At 37.7% G+C, this 15,369-nt stretch overlaps 1 protein-coding gene across 1 annotated transcript; it reads left to right on the plus strand.

Moving 5' to 3' along the window:
- The first annotated feature begins 637 nt into the window (after nt 1-637).
- On the plus strand, nt 638-14,741 carry ZNF800 (zinc finger protein 800). The gene is made up of 6 exons (XM_069850404.1): nt 638-702; nt 1,025-1,131; nt 3,344-3,439; nt 6,079-6,222; nt 9,158-10,907; nt 11,809-14,741. The coding sequence occupies exons 2-6, from the start codon at nt 1,071-1,073 to the stop codon at nt 11,831-11,833; spliced, it is 2,076 nt and encodes a 691-aa protein (XP_069706505.1). The 5' UTR covers nt 638-702; nt 1,025-1,070; the 3' UTR covers nt 11,834-14,741.
- The last annotated feature ends 628 nt before the right edge of the window (nt 14,742-15,369 follow it).

Below are 15,369 nucleotides of genomic sequence, written 5' to 3' on the forward strand. Positions count from 1 at the left end.
CCCTCACCACAAGAAGGATGTTGAGGCTCTGGAGCGAGCCTGAAGAACGACAAAGCTAGTGAAGGAGCTGGAGAACAAGTGTTACGAGGAGAGGATGAAGGAGCTGGGGTTGTTTAGCCATGAGGAGGCTGAGACCTTATTGCTCTCTACAACTACCTGAAAGAGGGTTGTAGCGAGGACGGATCTGGCCTCTTCTTGCAAGTGACAGGGGACAGGACAAGGAGGAATGGCCTCAAGCTGAGCCAAGGGAGGTTCAGACTGGACATCAGGAGAAAATTTTTCACAGAAAGCGTCATTGGGCAGTGGAACAGGCTGCCCAGGGAGGTGGTTGAGCCACCATCCCTGGAGGTGTTTAAAAGACGGGTATACAAGGTGCTAAGGGGCATGGTTCAGTGTTTGATAGGAATGGTTGGACTCGATGATCCTGGAGGTCTTTTCCAAGCTGGTGATTCTGTGAAGCGGAGCAGGCGGAGAGAGCCAGGGAAGCCCCGCAGGTGCCGTCGGCCGCTCCCACCGACCCCGGGCCCAGGCCGGTTCCCGCCCAGCCGGGGGCGCCCGCCCGGCACCTGTGCGGCCGCGGCCGGGAGTGGCGCGTGCGCGCGGCCGGCCCCGCAGTCACTTCCTGCCCCCGCGCCCATCCGGCTCCGGGGTCAGCGGCCGCCGCTGTGGCGGGACGGCGGAGGATAAAGTTTTATTCGGGGGGTGTGTGTGTGTGTCTGTGTGTGTGGCGGGGAGGGGGAGCCGCCCGTCCTTTCCCAGGCGGGGCCCGGCCCGGCGGCGCTGGGCGCGCGCTGTCACCTGCCGCGCGCTCCCCGCCCGCGATGGCGGCGGCGCGGGGTCCCCCGGCGCGGGGAGGGGCGCGGCGGGGCGGGCTGCGCGCGGGCCGGGCCGCGTGGGCGGCGGCGGCGGCGGCGGCGGCCGTGGGACCCGCGAACAATGGGCACTCTCCGCTGCGGGAGCGGCCGGGCGAGGTGAGCGCCGCGGCGGCCGCCGGGGGTGACAGCTCGCGGGCTTCTCTTGGCAGGAGCGAGCTGCTGCATGTAGAAGGAAAGTAGGAGGTGGCGCGGAAAATGCCTCTGAGGGACAAGTGCTGCCAGACTGACCACCACCACCATGGGTGCTGCGAACCAGGTACGGTGCCGGGTGATGCTGCACCTGTTTTACTTCTCTCCTTCCTTGAAAGCTTCCAGGAACTGTGGTGATGTTGCAGATCGCGTCGTTAGTGACGGTTTTGGGTAAAGAAAGTTTCAGAGTTCTCTTTGGAAATGCTTTTTTTGGATATCCGTGAACTGTCGCGTTAGAATCACTTCAGGAAGGTAATTTCAGGATGTGCGATAATCCCCAAGCCCCCACACGGGCATTTTAAGGCAAGAAGTTGTGTAAAACAACTGGCCTTTCTGTTGCCAAAAGCATAATATTCTGAGGGTTTTTTTGTAAAATGAGATTTCTGGCAATTTCATGCATTCACTGTTGATCTTCTTACTTTACGTCTCTTCCGGTGAGCTCTGGTGAACTGAGAGATCTCATTTTCAGAGGAACTGAAAACCCTGAAATGTCTGTTTGCATTCCGTCGCTGTGTAATGTCGAAGATGCCATCACTGGAAAGTATAATGCATACGTAGAAACTTTAGCTACCTTGACAGTTTGTTTTGTAATGGTTCTGCCCACTAGTACAACTGGCAGCCTAAAGGAAGTTTGCTTGCCTTCTTGGTGCCTTGTTATGGAGTTTGTTATTTGGATGCTTTCACTTGTGTTTTGAAAAGAAATGCATCAGTTTGGGGAATTAATAGTTTGAAAGAATGAGCACGGCAACTTTGATAATGTTTCTTTAATTAAATGTAGTTTGAGAGTAGGTATTGTTCAGCTAGTAGGAACATCTCTTTGTGTTTAAGTTGAAATGGTTTTGAGTTGTTCTACTGCTTTAAAAAATCTAAAATACTTTTCTTGCCTCACAAATAGCAGTGATGTGTTGTCTGTGCTTCACATATGTCACTCCTCTTGATGTCAGTGGGTGTTGCACATGTATATTAGAAGCAACACACAGATAAAAATATACTATTTGAAGAACTGGGAATGGGCTACTAGAATACAATATGTCATTGTGTTAGAGATTCCCAAACGATTAGCTGATTTGTAATGGTTGTTATGTGTTCATATATATAATAGTATATTATGGGGCCAGCATAGTTGGGTGGAGTGTTCATTCTTTCATTCTTCTTTTAGGCAGCTTTTCTTTCTGATGTTCTTTTCAGCTTGAATTTATTTATAACCTTACATATTTTAGAACAACTTTACTGTCAAAATATGTTTAATGTATGTGCACTTAATATCTTAAAATAGTTTTATTATATGCGTGTACTGCTCTTTATCAAAAAATAAATTCCTTGGAGATGCCCAGTGCTTCATTTAGAAACAAAAATCTTACAGTGGAGTTAAAAATCAAACCAAATACATAAGGTAGGAGTTGATTTTTGAACTACAAAGGTAGTTATTTTTGTCAATAAGAAATTAACAAGACCACCTGACTAATGATTTTGCAAGCACATGCTTGATAAAGTTTTTTTTATTAATTTAAATTTGGTTTTCACTCTGGGCAAAACTTATTTTCCATATGCGTATACAGCAATGGAATGCTATTAATTTTCATATGAATAAATACTGCATATTGGAATAACTCATAATCATCCTGAGATCAATAAATGTTTTGGTTTCAATAAATTTTGCGAAGATTGTCATGTGGAATGAAACTTCAAAACTGAAGTCTGACTTCAGCAGTTTGCTTGAAACAGAATCATTTATTGAATGTGGTTTTATTGGTTAAAAATATAATAGCTGTTTTTTGGTATTAACTACATGGTTACGCTAGTGCTTTTTTCCGATCGTTGCTGCTTCAGATTTAGATTCAGTGCTTAACTGTCTACTGGCAACATTGCAATCTTAGTACACTGAAGTACAGTGTTTGGTAATGCTTTTAAGTACATCTGTTTCTGTTTCAACAGTGGGAGTTGAGTAGGTTGTTCTGGGGACTTGCTTTAATTGACAGAAATGTCTACGTAGTTAATTTGGGTTTTTTTGTTTATATGCTTGTGTGTTTGATACATGCAGCTCTGAATATACATTTTATTTAAATAATCACCATGACAGGAAGCCCAGAAGATATCATGACTGGAAAATTTAGTATTGACTTTTTTAATTCAATGTAGATGAAAACTTGAGTAAGGCAACTTTTACTATAGTCTTGGTCTTTCTTTTTGGCTAGTTTACTGTATGCACAGAAAATCCGTAACTTGATAAAATCACCTGAGTGTTCTCTAATGGTTTATTATCCTTTTGTATATTTCAGTGCATCTGCTGGAACCTGGTGATCCTCCATTATTGCAGCAGCCTCTGCAAACATCAAAATCCGGTATTCAACAAATCATTGAGTGTTTTCGATCAGGTATGAAACTATGCCTGAATCTTAAGAAGTTCATGACCTTCTCATAAGAGTTATGTATATTTAGTATATTAAAATAGCCAACATATGGCTTTCTACGTATTGCAAACTGTTTGTGGGTTTTTGGAATTAAGTGTTGTTCCTTTTAATCATAGAATAGTTTGGGTGCATCTTGTCCAGTCCCATAGGTGTATATATGTGCAGGTTCATAAGATGGTTGCTGCCTTACAGTCCATTCACTCAAGAGGTGTTACCAGTGAAGACTGAGGCAAAAATGTTGAGTACCTCAGCCTTCTCCTTCTTCATTGTTACCAGTTTGCCAGTCATGTTCCTTGGGGAATTACACTAACTTTGACCTTCTTTTTCCAGTTCACATACCTGCAGAAGGTCTTATTATTGTATGAATCCCTTGCCAAGTTCAGCTCCAGCTGTGCCTTGACCTTCCTAATCCCATCTCTACACATGCTGGTCTCTTGCCTTCCTTTCCTCATTTCTTACACCTGGGGATCAAGAGCTCTTGTGCTCTATGGTAGGCATCCTTAAAGAACTGCCAGCTCTGTTCTGCTCCCTTGTCCCTGAGGGCAGTTTCCCTAGAAGGTCCTATTGACTGACTCCTTGAAGAGCTGGAAGTTTGCTTTCCTAAGATGCAGGGTCTTCATTTTACTCTTCACCTGACCCATATTCCTCAGGACTGTGAACTCCACCAGTGTGTGATCGCTGCAGCCCAGGCTGCTTCCAGTCTTGATGTCATCGATTAACTCACTTGTGCTGGTGACCATCAGGTTCAGTATCTTGTCCCTTCTGATAGGGCTGTCTGTTACCTGGCTGAAGAATTGATCCTTAATGCAGTCCAGGAGTTTTCTGGATTGCCTACAGCTCACCGTGCTACTTTTCCAGCAGATGTCAGGGTAGTTGAAGTCCCCCAGCAGGATGAGAACCTGTAATCTGATGGTCTCCTGTAGCTGGAGCAAGAAGGAATTGTCAATAGGCTCCACTTGAGTGGGCAGCCTGTAGTGGACACGAAGGTTCCTTTTGATACCTCGGTCTCTAATTCTTACCCCTAAGCTTTTAACCTACTTGTGGCTTTTCTTCAGAGACAGCTCTTCATGCTTTTATCCATTTCTTGATGGCGAGGGCAATGCCTCTGACCTTCCGTCCTCACCTGTCTCTTCTGAACAACCTGTAGCTGTTAATAGCCACACTCTAGTCATGGAGTTTGTCCCACCACATTTCATTAATGGCAACCAGATCCTAGCTTTCTAGCTTTCAAATAAACTAATGAAGATGCAGCTCCTGCTGTACGGTTATCTTTCAGAAACATTAAATATTAGTTTGTTGTTATGCTTTGTGTCACCCTTCCTGCTGTTATTAATGAGTTTGCCTTAAAACTCCTGAGATGAAGAGAAAATTTAAAGTTTATGTTGAACTTCTTAGAATTGCCTTTAAGGTATTCCTTGATTGTTTTTGGGAGTTGCAATCCACTGAGAAATATATATTCTTGCAACCTAAGAATAACAACTTGGCATTTGAGTGAGCTTGCTAGAGATTATTGAAACCTTTAATGTTTTCTAGCTGTTTCTACACTTCTGCTATGGCAATCTAAATGTTTTATTTTCACAGCTGTTGGTGCAAGAACACAGCTGTTACTACAAAAGTTAAAGGGATGTCTTTAATGCTACTATCTATATGTTTCTAGATTTTTCTGTATAGGGCTGTTACATACATAAGTATTTCATGTGTAAATCATTGCTGGTATGTGACAGTATGCACATCTAGGCTGAGTCTTGTAAAAGGGCGCAATGTTTGAGTTCTCCACTAGCATTTTGACAACTTAATGCAAGAAGAAATACTGGATGTGAGTTACCATCAGTAACCCTTTTTAGCTTGGGTGCGATTGCCTAAAGCCTCAGATATGCGTGGCAGGCTTCTTTGACTTGAAGCAGATTAATGGAATCTCTACTGCTAATAACATGAAGTAGCTGTAAGTACTCTGTCTCTGGGCTACTTCCAGATTGTCCTCACTGGCAGGTGTTAAACTTATAGCTCACCTTGCCATCTTCAATGATCTGCACCAGGATAATGGGATAGAAAGCAAAAGGACTTAAGACAACATGATCCATTTTGAACAAGCATCATCCTGATCTTGGGGCAGATACCTAGATGTAGTAATGTTTCTTGACCTCTTAGTTATTCTCTTTGTTTTACTGAGTGGTCTGCATTTTTTTGCCATGCGTATGTGTCTGTCTTTCTTAGTGCTGTTGTATAAGCTTAAAGAAAAAACACTGCAGTCTTCTTTAAATGCTGTGGGTGCTTATTCTTTCCTGGTTGGCAGTTGTATTGCAGCTACCAGACATTGTGGTGTGGCCTTCTTCCTAATGTTAATTGTTTTTTATTATAAATCATTGTGCTTTTACTGTAAACTGTAATATGCACAATCCTTGACTTCATAGTTTTTTCAGACTAGGCTTGTTCTCATAGAGAAACTTGGAGTTTGTATCATAAACTTATGGTGCATTGAAGTAGCATTAGCACAGACAAAACACTTATAACTGTCATGTTTTGAAATGTTTCTGTCTTTTTGAGATGATGTGAATTAAAAGATGAACAGGAAACCTTAAAGTGTAATGTTTCTTTTATTGCAGGAACTAAGCAACTTAAACATATCTTGTTAAAAGATGTGGACACCATTTTTGAATGTAAATTGTGCCGGAGTCTCTTCAGAGGATTACCAAATTTAATTACTCATAAAAAATTTTATTGTCCTCCAAGTCTCCAGATGGATGATAGTAAGTCCTACTAACTGAAATATTTAATAAAGCTTTGTGAAGTTGAGGAACTTTATTTATATATTTTTCTTTACCAATTAGATAAACGCACCAGAAGCAATGCAAAAAAGAAGTGGAATTAATTTTTAGTAATAACATATGTAGATCACTTCTGTGGTAGTAGAGAAACTACAGTACTGACTGAATGTGCATTAACAGCTGAGACCCATACCAATGTCATAATTTGATAGCTAGTTTATATGTCCAACCTTTTAATGAAGAGTGTCACTGTTAACACTTTTTATTCCTTCTTTCCCTTTTTCTTGCCTTTCTTTCCATCTTTAATGTGAAAGATACCAGAAAGTGTGCCAAAGAACGGGGAAATGAGTCTCAGAAAAAAGTCTGGATCTAACAAGGTGTTTCAGTTTTAGATCAGCATAGCTCTTATGGACTCCAACTGCATCCTGTGAAGTGGCTTGGATCAATATCCATAATTTTCTCCTCTATTTGAGAAGCACTTCGTATCATGGATCTGATCCTTCAGTCTTACTTGTTATGAAACACAGACTAAAAGTTCACCCTTCTCCATAAGGACCTGTGCTTCAATAATGCTCTTTCCTACCACCTCACCTCATGCTGCTTTAAAATATTCTGTGTGAACATGCTTAGCCCATCACCTTTGTTGTAGAAATTAAGCTTCATTATTAAAAGAAAGTAACTTAAATGACGAAATAAAAATAAAGTAATATATTCTCATGGAAAAAAAGAATTATTAACATCTCATTCCAGTGATGACTTTTTGTTGTTTTGAGTAAAGCTGAATAATTTGGAAATGTGCCAGCATTCAAAAATGTTTTGTAAAGTTTTCTAATTATCTCGATGTCTTGACTCATCAACATAGGTGCAGTGAGGTTTTTTCTCTCCTAAATTCTCCATATTTCAAAAATTAGGAACCAGCAGAGATTTACGTAAATTATTCTTTCCCCGTGTTGGGTCAGCTAGTGTTGTGAAGGAGAAGGTGAAAAGACTAATACTGTCACCTTCCTTAAAGGAGTGTGCTTGGCCATTTGCAGAGTCACAGAGATTGACTGTGGAAAGGGATGTGTTGGATTTTTAAAGCAAGGTTGAAAGTGCAGGTGACTTAGATGCAAAAGTTTCTAAGTGAAATAAGAATATTCTGAGTAAAATTTTTCCATCCAGCTTCTGACATTGTAGCCTTCATTTAATTGACTAGTTAGCTCTCATAGTTCACTAGGAGGAGTGCAAAAAAGATAATATGACACGCTCTGAATGAAACTATTTAAACGCATGTGTTTTTATAGAATCAAATGTAATGATTATTGAATAAAGTGAGATTTTTTTTCAATAAATAAAATTAAAAGGTAGTGAACCAGAGGTAGAACTAACAGTTCAGCATCTCTTTAGTAAAATATCCCAGAGACTATTCTCTGATGACTTATTTTTGAGATGTATTCTGTTAGTGTAGTCATTAAATGGTCTGAAAAGGTGCTGTAAAATAGGAAGGACTTTTTACCCTTGATAAAATTATATAGATAGGCCTATTTGAAAGTGACTGCAAAAGGTGTAAAAAATTCAGTGTTAAAAGATCGGTTCCAAGCAACAAAACAGCATATTTCTTGTACTGACACTTAACATATCGCTGGCAGTGTGAAAGGAACAACCCTGAGTAAGTGTGGGTTTTTAATTAGCTGCTACCAGGAATCATGTCTTCAAATCATCGTGGATAACTTTGAACTGTATCAGTGCCTCATGTTTTTGCTCTAGCACTCTCGCTTCTTAGTTATGCGAGTTTAGGAACGAGATCACTGACCTAATTTCAAATTTAAAAATACAATATTACCGAGGCCTGTAAAATCATGAATGGCATGGGAGCAATCCTTTTTTTATCTTTTCCCCCCTTTTTTCCTCCCCTCTTCCCTTTTACACCTCCCCCCCACTTTTTTCCTTTATTTTTTATACGCTATTAAACTGGGGTATCCAGCAAAATTACCAGACAGCAAAATTGTCATTATTTCTGGTAAAGCAAACAAAACCCCACTGCTTAACATTGTGGTAGCCAAGAATGTAGTCTTCAAAAGCATTTGAATAAACATTTTGGAAACTACATATATTAAAATGGTACTTTAAAGGCAGACTTCAGCTCGACAAGTTTACTGGCAATGGGAAAAGGAGGAAAATCCCTATATCCTGCTTTCTTGCGTTTTAAGTTTGCTCCGACTCTGTATCAAGGCAGAACACAGGATAAACCTTTAGTGAACCTCAGTAAAGTTATTCTTCCTTAAAATAACTTCCTTAGCTCAGTTTTTATTGTTTTGAAAAATTAGTACCATTGTTTTCCCTTGAGTAATACGGGCTTTTTCTGTTCGTATATAACATTTACTATCTTACTGTATCACTGAGGCTATTAACTGCTTTGGTATTACTAAAAGCTTTCCCTGCCCCAGAATTTAAATTTTCTCATATCTACTTATATTTTCATGCAGTGCTTAGGTTACACAGACATTTCTTTCTTTCTTAAGACTGTTCAGAGCTCACAGGAAAGAGCTTTCCAGAATTACGTTCCTTATTGAGAATGCCTGTTCCCAGCAGTAGGAAAATAAGTTTCTAGGCTTAGTTGCACACCTGCAGAACAAGCTTAGTTGTATGACATTATTTTTTTTTCAACTGATACAGATTTTTAAAGAACAATTGAATTCCAGACAAAGTAATTCTTGGTTTAGGCAGCTTTCAAATTAGCACACTAGAAGGATGTACATTCAGTGTTGGCTTTTAGTAAAAAAGTCATTTGTACTGATGAGATAAAAATGACTACTCAAAGCTTGTAAGTATAAATGGCGAGGACAATAGATGGCTGAATTTGGTTAAAAGATAGTTTGAAAATTAAATTATTTGAAATTACCAAATCATTAAAAAATACCTTTGTCTTTTTTTGCAGACCTCCCAGATATAAATGATAAACAGAGTCAAGCCATAAATGACCTCCTGGAAGCAATCTATCCAAGGGTAGATAAGCAAGAATATGTAATTAAATTGAGACCTATAGAAAGTAATCAGAATGCTGTTTTTCAATATGTATCAGGGACTGATAGCCCAGATGAGAACACAGAAAGTAGTGGTACTCCTGATCAAGCTCCAATACAGGTACAGGAACCCAGCACTGAGCAGCCTAAGACTGTCTCAGTCTCAGCCCCAATCCCAGCAGGGGAGACTGTAGAATTACCTCCTGCTGATCCTGTTACAAATAAGGCGGTACCTACTCCTGAAGAAGAGCTTCCAGCAGTAAATCCTGAGTCGGACTCTGTGGATAATTCTGATTTCAGCCACCAGTTAATATGTTGCCTTTGTAGGAAAGAATTTCATTCCAGACGCAGTGTTCGCCGGCACATTCGAAAAGTGCACAAAGAAAAGATGGAAGAGCTAAAGAAGTACATAGAAACAAAAAAGAAACCAAATCAGTGCTCTACAAAAGGACGAAATAAGAATGTTCTTGTAGCATTAGGTAGAAGTTGTCCTGTATGTTATAAATCATTTGCTACAAAAGCCAATGTAAGGAGGCATTTTGATGAAGTTCATAGAGGATTAAGAAGGGATTCCATTACTCCTGATATAGCTACAAAGCCTGGGCAACCTTTGTTCTTGGATACAGTTTCTGCTAAAAAATCTTTTAAAACCCGAAAACAAAAGTCGTCTTCAAAGGCTGAATACAATTTAACTGCATGCAAATGCCTTCTGTGCAAGAGAAAATATAGTTCACAAATAATGCTGAAAAGGCACATGCAAATCGTTCACAAGATAACTCTTTCTGGAAAGAACTCTAAAAGAGAAAAAGGACCCAACAATACTGCCAACGGCACAGAAATAACAGTAAAAGTTGAACCAGCAGATTCTGTAGAACCTTCACCCCCTTCCATTGCCCTTTCTCCGCAGAATGAATTAAAGGGAACAAATAATTCAAATGAGAAAAAGAGCACACCGTCAGCACAGAAAAATAAACTTAAACAGGACGCTGAAAACCCTAAATCAGCTTCTAAATCAACCTCTAAATCAACCACTAAATCAACCTCTAAATCAACCAATGCATCTGCTGCAGGTGGCCAGCAAAAAAACAGGAAGCCAAAACTTTCAGCTGGCTTTGACTTCAAGCAGCTTTACTGTAAACTCTGTAAACGCCAATTTACTTCTAAACAGAACTTGACAAAACACATTGAGTTACACACAGATGGAAATAACATTTATGTTAAATACTACAGGTGTCCGCTCTGCTCTTATGAAACACGTCGCAAACGTGATGTGATAAGGCATATAACTGTAGTTCATAAAAAGTCACCACGCTACCTTGGGAAAATAACTGCAAGTTTAGAAATTAGAGCAATAAAAAAGCCAATTGATCTTGTTCTAAACAAGGTGACAAAAAGAGGCCCTCAGAGGGATGAAACAAAACAGATTGTTTCAAAACAGGATGTCACCTCTAATTGTCCCAATAAAAAGTATGAAGGAGCTGATGTTGGCATTGAAGTAAAAGTAACAAAAAACTTCTCTCTGCATCGATGCAATAAATGTGGGAAAGCATTTGCCAGAAAAGCTTTTCTAGAACATCATAAGAAAACCCACAAAGCAAATGTATCTCATTCACCTGAAGAAAATAAAACCAAAGGCAGAAGTACAAGATCTAAAGCTGTTGTCTGGTGAGGAAATAAAAAAGTGTGTTTTGTCATTTTGGTTTTCTTTAAGAAACAAACAAAACCACTACCTTTCATTTGCTGTTGTTGGTATGTTGCTGAAAACATATTTTTCCATAGTTTTTATGGTATAGCGGCTTAAAATACTAAGGTAGGATGTCTGATTTGTTTATTAGATTTTGTTATTAGTGTTTTGAAAAACAGTTAATTTCTAATGTTGTCGTTACAGGAAGTTGGAGTAGAATATAGATGAAACTGTACCGAGTCAAATCTTTAAGGCATCTATTATAATCAAGCTAATATACGTACATTTCTAAAATAGTAATTTTTTAACAGTTCTTTTGTTTGGTTTGAATAACTAAACCTGTTAATTAACTTTTATGTGACCCGGTTAAAGGTACTCCAGTAAAAGGTGTTGAAGAAAAATTCTCTATGAACTTGTTGGAATTACCATGCGTGCATTTTATTTTAATTATTTATTTTAATGTGTATTACTTATGCCCTGTCAAAAAAAGGATGTAAAACAATTTTTTGGAATGTAATTTGAATTAATTGCTTAATTGCTTTGATTTAAAATCAGTATGAATTAGGTGTCTACAAGCACCTTTAAAATAATCAAATTCAAGATTTGATTCTTATAATGCTTATTTATATAAGCACAAGTTTGGAGACTTCTGGTCATTTATTTTTTAAAGTGTTTGAGTCTCCTAAAGAGTTTTTGTTTTAAGCTTAAATATCTGGCCAAGAATTTTTTAAAATTTATACTTATATGGTACTCCCGGAATTCTTTTTACTCTTGGAGGGGCTGTGTTTGTAGTTTCTCAGTTTTCTATAGCCTTCATGTTAAAGATGCCCTATTTTTAAAAGGACCTTTTAATAAAAGGAAGTAACATATGTATGTGGTTAGTTTGTATTTCAGAATGACCAACTGATGCCTAAAGGTTGGGGATTGTACAAAAAATTATAATGAAGAGAGACAGTAGTGATACCTGTAAGAGTCTTTAATGTCAGAATTACCTTTCTAGCATATTTGGTGAAAAGAAAACCAAGCATATGTGCCTTGTTCTGTATTTCAACTTGAAAGTGCTGTTTCCCAGGACATAATTTGATTTGGGTTCAACTTTTGTAGTGAATTGTCACCCAGCTATGTTAGATTGTAATCTGGTGCTTTTGGGACTGTAAAAAATCCTGGCTAAGTGTGACAGAACTTCAGAAATTAACTGAGCTGGACTGTGAATTATGCTGAATTTAAGAGGAGGAGAGACTTCTGCATTTCGATAAAGAATTAAAAATTTAGTCTTGTATATTATTTATGCTGCATAGTTTAAAACAGAAATATATGGGTAAACTCAAAGTACTAATTTATTCCCATTTCTCCTCAGACAGGCTCAAGTGATTATCAGAAAGTTTGGAATTCATTTAAGTGAAAAAGACTTTACTTCGTTGTTGGAACTGCTTATATCTTGATAATGGTAATATAAAAAGGAAACATTTTCATAAGCGGTTCTTTTCCTCCTAATTTAATAGCCATTCTCACTGCTTGTAGGATAGTGCCGCTTCTCAAAACACTGACATAGCAGAAATGCACATGCTTCTAAATTAGCAGTTGTCTCTACACAGCTGAGGTTCAACAGAGTATAGAATGCTTTCTGAAATTAAAAAAGTACAGAGGCAAGTTAATGAACAACAGCTTTTGAAGAAGATTTTTGTTCCTCATTTAGGAAATTATCTTCAGAGAGCTCATTGTGCAAACTGGCCCTCCCTAGTAGTGCTGACTGATGAAAAGCTCTGACTTTGTTGTGTTATATACTGTTAAAAATTTATTATAAATGAATGTATAAGAGCAAACAATGTAGTGTATATTGGCCGAATTGTACTAATTTTTAGTATTTGCCATAACATCAGTTTGTTCATATTGACTAATTTCCCAGTTCCGGGACGTTCTGAATTTCACTGTACTGAAGTTGCTTCAAAGATCTCAATTTTCTTTCACTATGTGATGCATAGGACAACTTTGTAAACGTCTAGGAAGTTTACAAGAATATCCACATTCCTCTATTCTTTAAATTTTTTTTTAAAAAAATATACACAAGCACTTTAATGATAGCTACAGTTTATTTTTTCAGTTTATTTTTTGAAAGATCAACACACTAATGTTAATATGAAGGTAGTGAATATTTGCTTATGTATTATAGACAGACAATCTGTGCACAACCACTTATAATGTTAGCTTATTTCATTAAATATTAATAAAAAGGGAGGATAGTGTGGGAGAAACTCAAAATATTTTTTCTCTCAAGGTTGTGAATGACCACTATAGCTAGCATTTGACTTTGTATAATTTGAAAAATGTTTTAGATCCCCTTTTATAACCTTTTAATTGAGATTGTAGTAAAACAGTCACATGCCTACCATTATGATATTCTTGGCAGGTTTCATGCATCAGTGCTTTGGGTTTTTTGTTCTGTTGGTTTTGGTTTTGTTTTTATTTTACTTTTTAGAAACTACTTTGTTTAGTGATTTGTGTCAAATTGCTACAATTTGAAAGGTATTGTACATCAGAAGAAATGCCATGTTTTTTTATATAGGTTCACTCCCTAACTTAGGGAGGTGCCTCATGTTCATATATACTTTTTATATAAAATATATCTAAAAATGTTGATCACAAGATCAGGAGTAAAAATGCTTTTATGGATAGAGAAATATTTGGCCCTGTTAGTGCTTTGCACTAAAAATACTGTGAATGGGAACTGGACTGTAGCTGTTGCTCAACATGTTCTATATTGAATGTACATGCTTTTGTTTGGATAAATGTACTGTATTTGATGTAAAATAAAACAGACTGGAAATCACTTTCAGGTGTGCATAAACAAAAAGTTGTGTTTGTAACATGAAATATGTATCTTTCCACAAGTGGAAATGACAGTGTTTGCATTTTTGTAAAATTTGACTCTTAGGAAAATAATAGTTTGTAATATTCTGTTTAAACAAATGTGGGGTTTTGATATTAAAAACGTGGCAGCTGGAGAATGAACACTTCTCCACACCAGAGGTTATGGCTTGCTATATTTTTAGAACAACACTGTAGATACAGGCATTTTGTTCCTTGTAGAAGTATTTCTTCCTTAACTGAGCATAGCTTGGTTTTATTATCCTTTTAGAGCAAAACTGAATGTTGATATTGAAGGAGATAGGCTAAGTGTTTTCTTAATAAGAAAATAGGATTACCTAGTTCTACATTGCAAATAACATTGATTACCATCCAATGTTACTTCTTCTTATAGTTGTAATATAAGTAAAAAACTGCTATAATCATTGTTTATTGCTTTTGTAAAGGAAGACATCAAGCTATTTATGTAAATGCATTTTAACTCATGTTCCTGAATGCCTTCAGATTAAGACTAGGAAGTTAAAATGCAGGCATAGTGACAGAGTAACTGTCCATTTCTCAGCTAATCCTTATGGTTTCTGCTCTGTGTTCTGGTTAAGCGTGCAGTCTGCATCTTGGAATACATGAAGGGGAAGTTAGTCCTATTTCAAAGGTAAGCTTTCTGCTAAGGGTTCACCAGTTCTGCATCCATGTAGATAAACAGAGCTATAAAATTGTTTTGTTCAACTCAGTTTTGGGTAGCGTATTTCTTGAAGATGTGGCTTAATAGTTAGCAATTGCCGTAACTATTTTTTTAAGTCTTCCCACGAGGTTAAACCTACTCTGTAGCTCTTTTGAAGCACATCTCATTTTCTTTCTGATTTGTGCAATAGTTCTGTTTTCTCTTTTTCCCATAAAGAAAAGAGAAAATAAAGCAGTAGTCTATACTGATTGTGATGGACTTGTTCAATTTAGTGAATTTTTTTTTTAGTCTTTCCATATAACCATCTTGAATGGGAAGAAACAAGAAGTTGAGGGGAGGATTGCTAATTGGTCTTAATTTGCATAACTCATATTTTTCAGGAAGTCCTGAGAAATTTTGTAAAGGTTTGAATATAGTTAAGATCCACGTGAGCACTTACCTGCAGGGTTATGCATCAGTATGTCTGGGTATGAGTTTTTAATTAAGATGCAGTCTTGTATTCTTGATAAGTTGATGGCTTCTTTTGCTTGGACTAGCCAAAGACAAATGTAAATTCTTTAGTGGGACTTCAGAATTTAGGTTGAGTCTTATTAAAAAGTTATTAAAAATTATTAAAATAATATTAATATAAAATATTAATTATTATTAAAAATTATTTTTACTCTGAATGGATGAGAGATGCTTTATGGAAAACTCTGAGGATGATCTAGATGTTCTGTATAGAAGCCTGTCTTGAAATGCAAAGAATGATTTTTTTTTTAAAAAAAGTGATAGTTATCTTCTAATGCTAAGGCTTTGAGGGGCTAGCTTTCATGTCAAATTGATGAGAGATCTCGCATAAACAGGAGAAACTCACTGTTACTGGAGGCATGAAACTTGCTGAAATTCCTAGTCTA

The sequence above is a fragment of the Phaenicophaeus curvirostris genome, chromosome 1 (genome assembly GCF_032191515.1).
Source record: "Phaenicophaeus curvirostris isolate KB17595 chromosome 1, BPBGC_Pcur_1.0, whole genome shotgun sequence".
Classification (NCBI taxonomy): Eukaryota; Metazoa; Chordata; class Aves; order Cuculiformes; family Cuculidae; genus Phaenicophaeus; species Phaenicophaeus curvirostris.

Coding starts and splice junctions, on each gene's coding strand:
- ZNF800 (XM_069850404.1), top strand. CDS start 1,071: ATGCCTCTGAGGGACAAGTGCTGCCAGACTGACCACCACCACCATGGG. Junction 6,223..9,157: donor AAGTCTCCAGATGGATGATA/GTAAGTCCTACT, acceptor CTTTTTTTGCAG/ACCTCCCAGATATAAATGAT. Junction 10,908..11,808: donor AGATCTAAAGCTGTTGTCTG/GTGAGGAAATAA, acceptor GTATGTGGTTAG/TTTGTATTTCAGAATGACCA.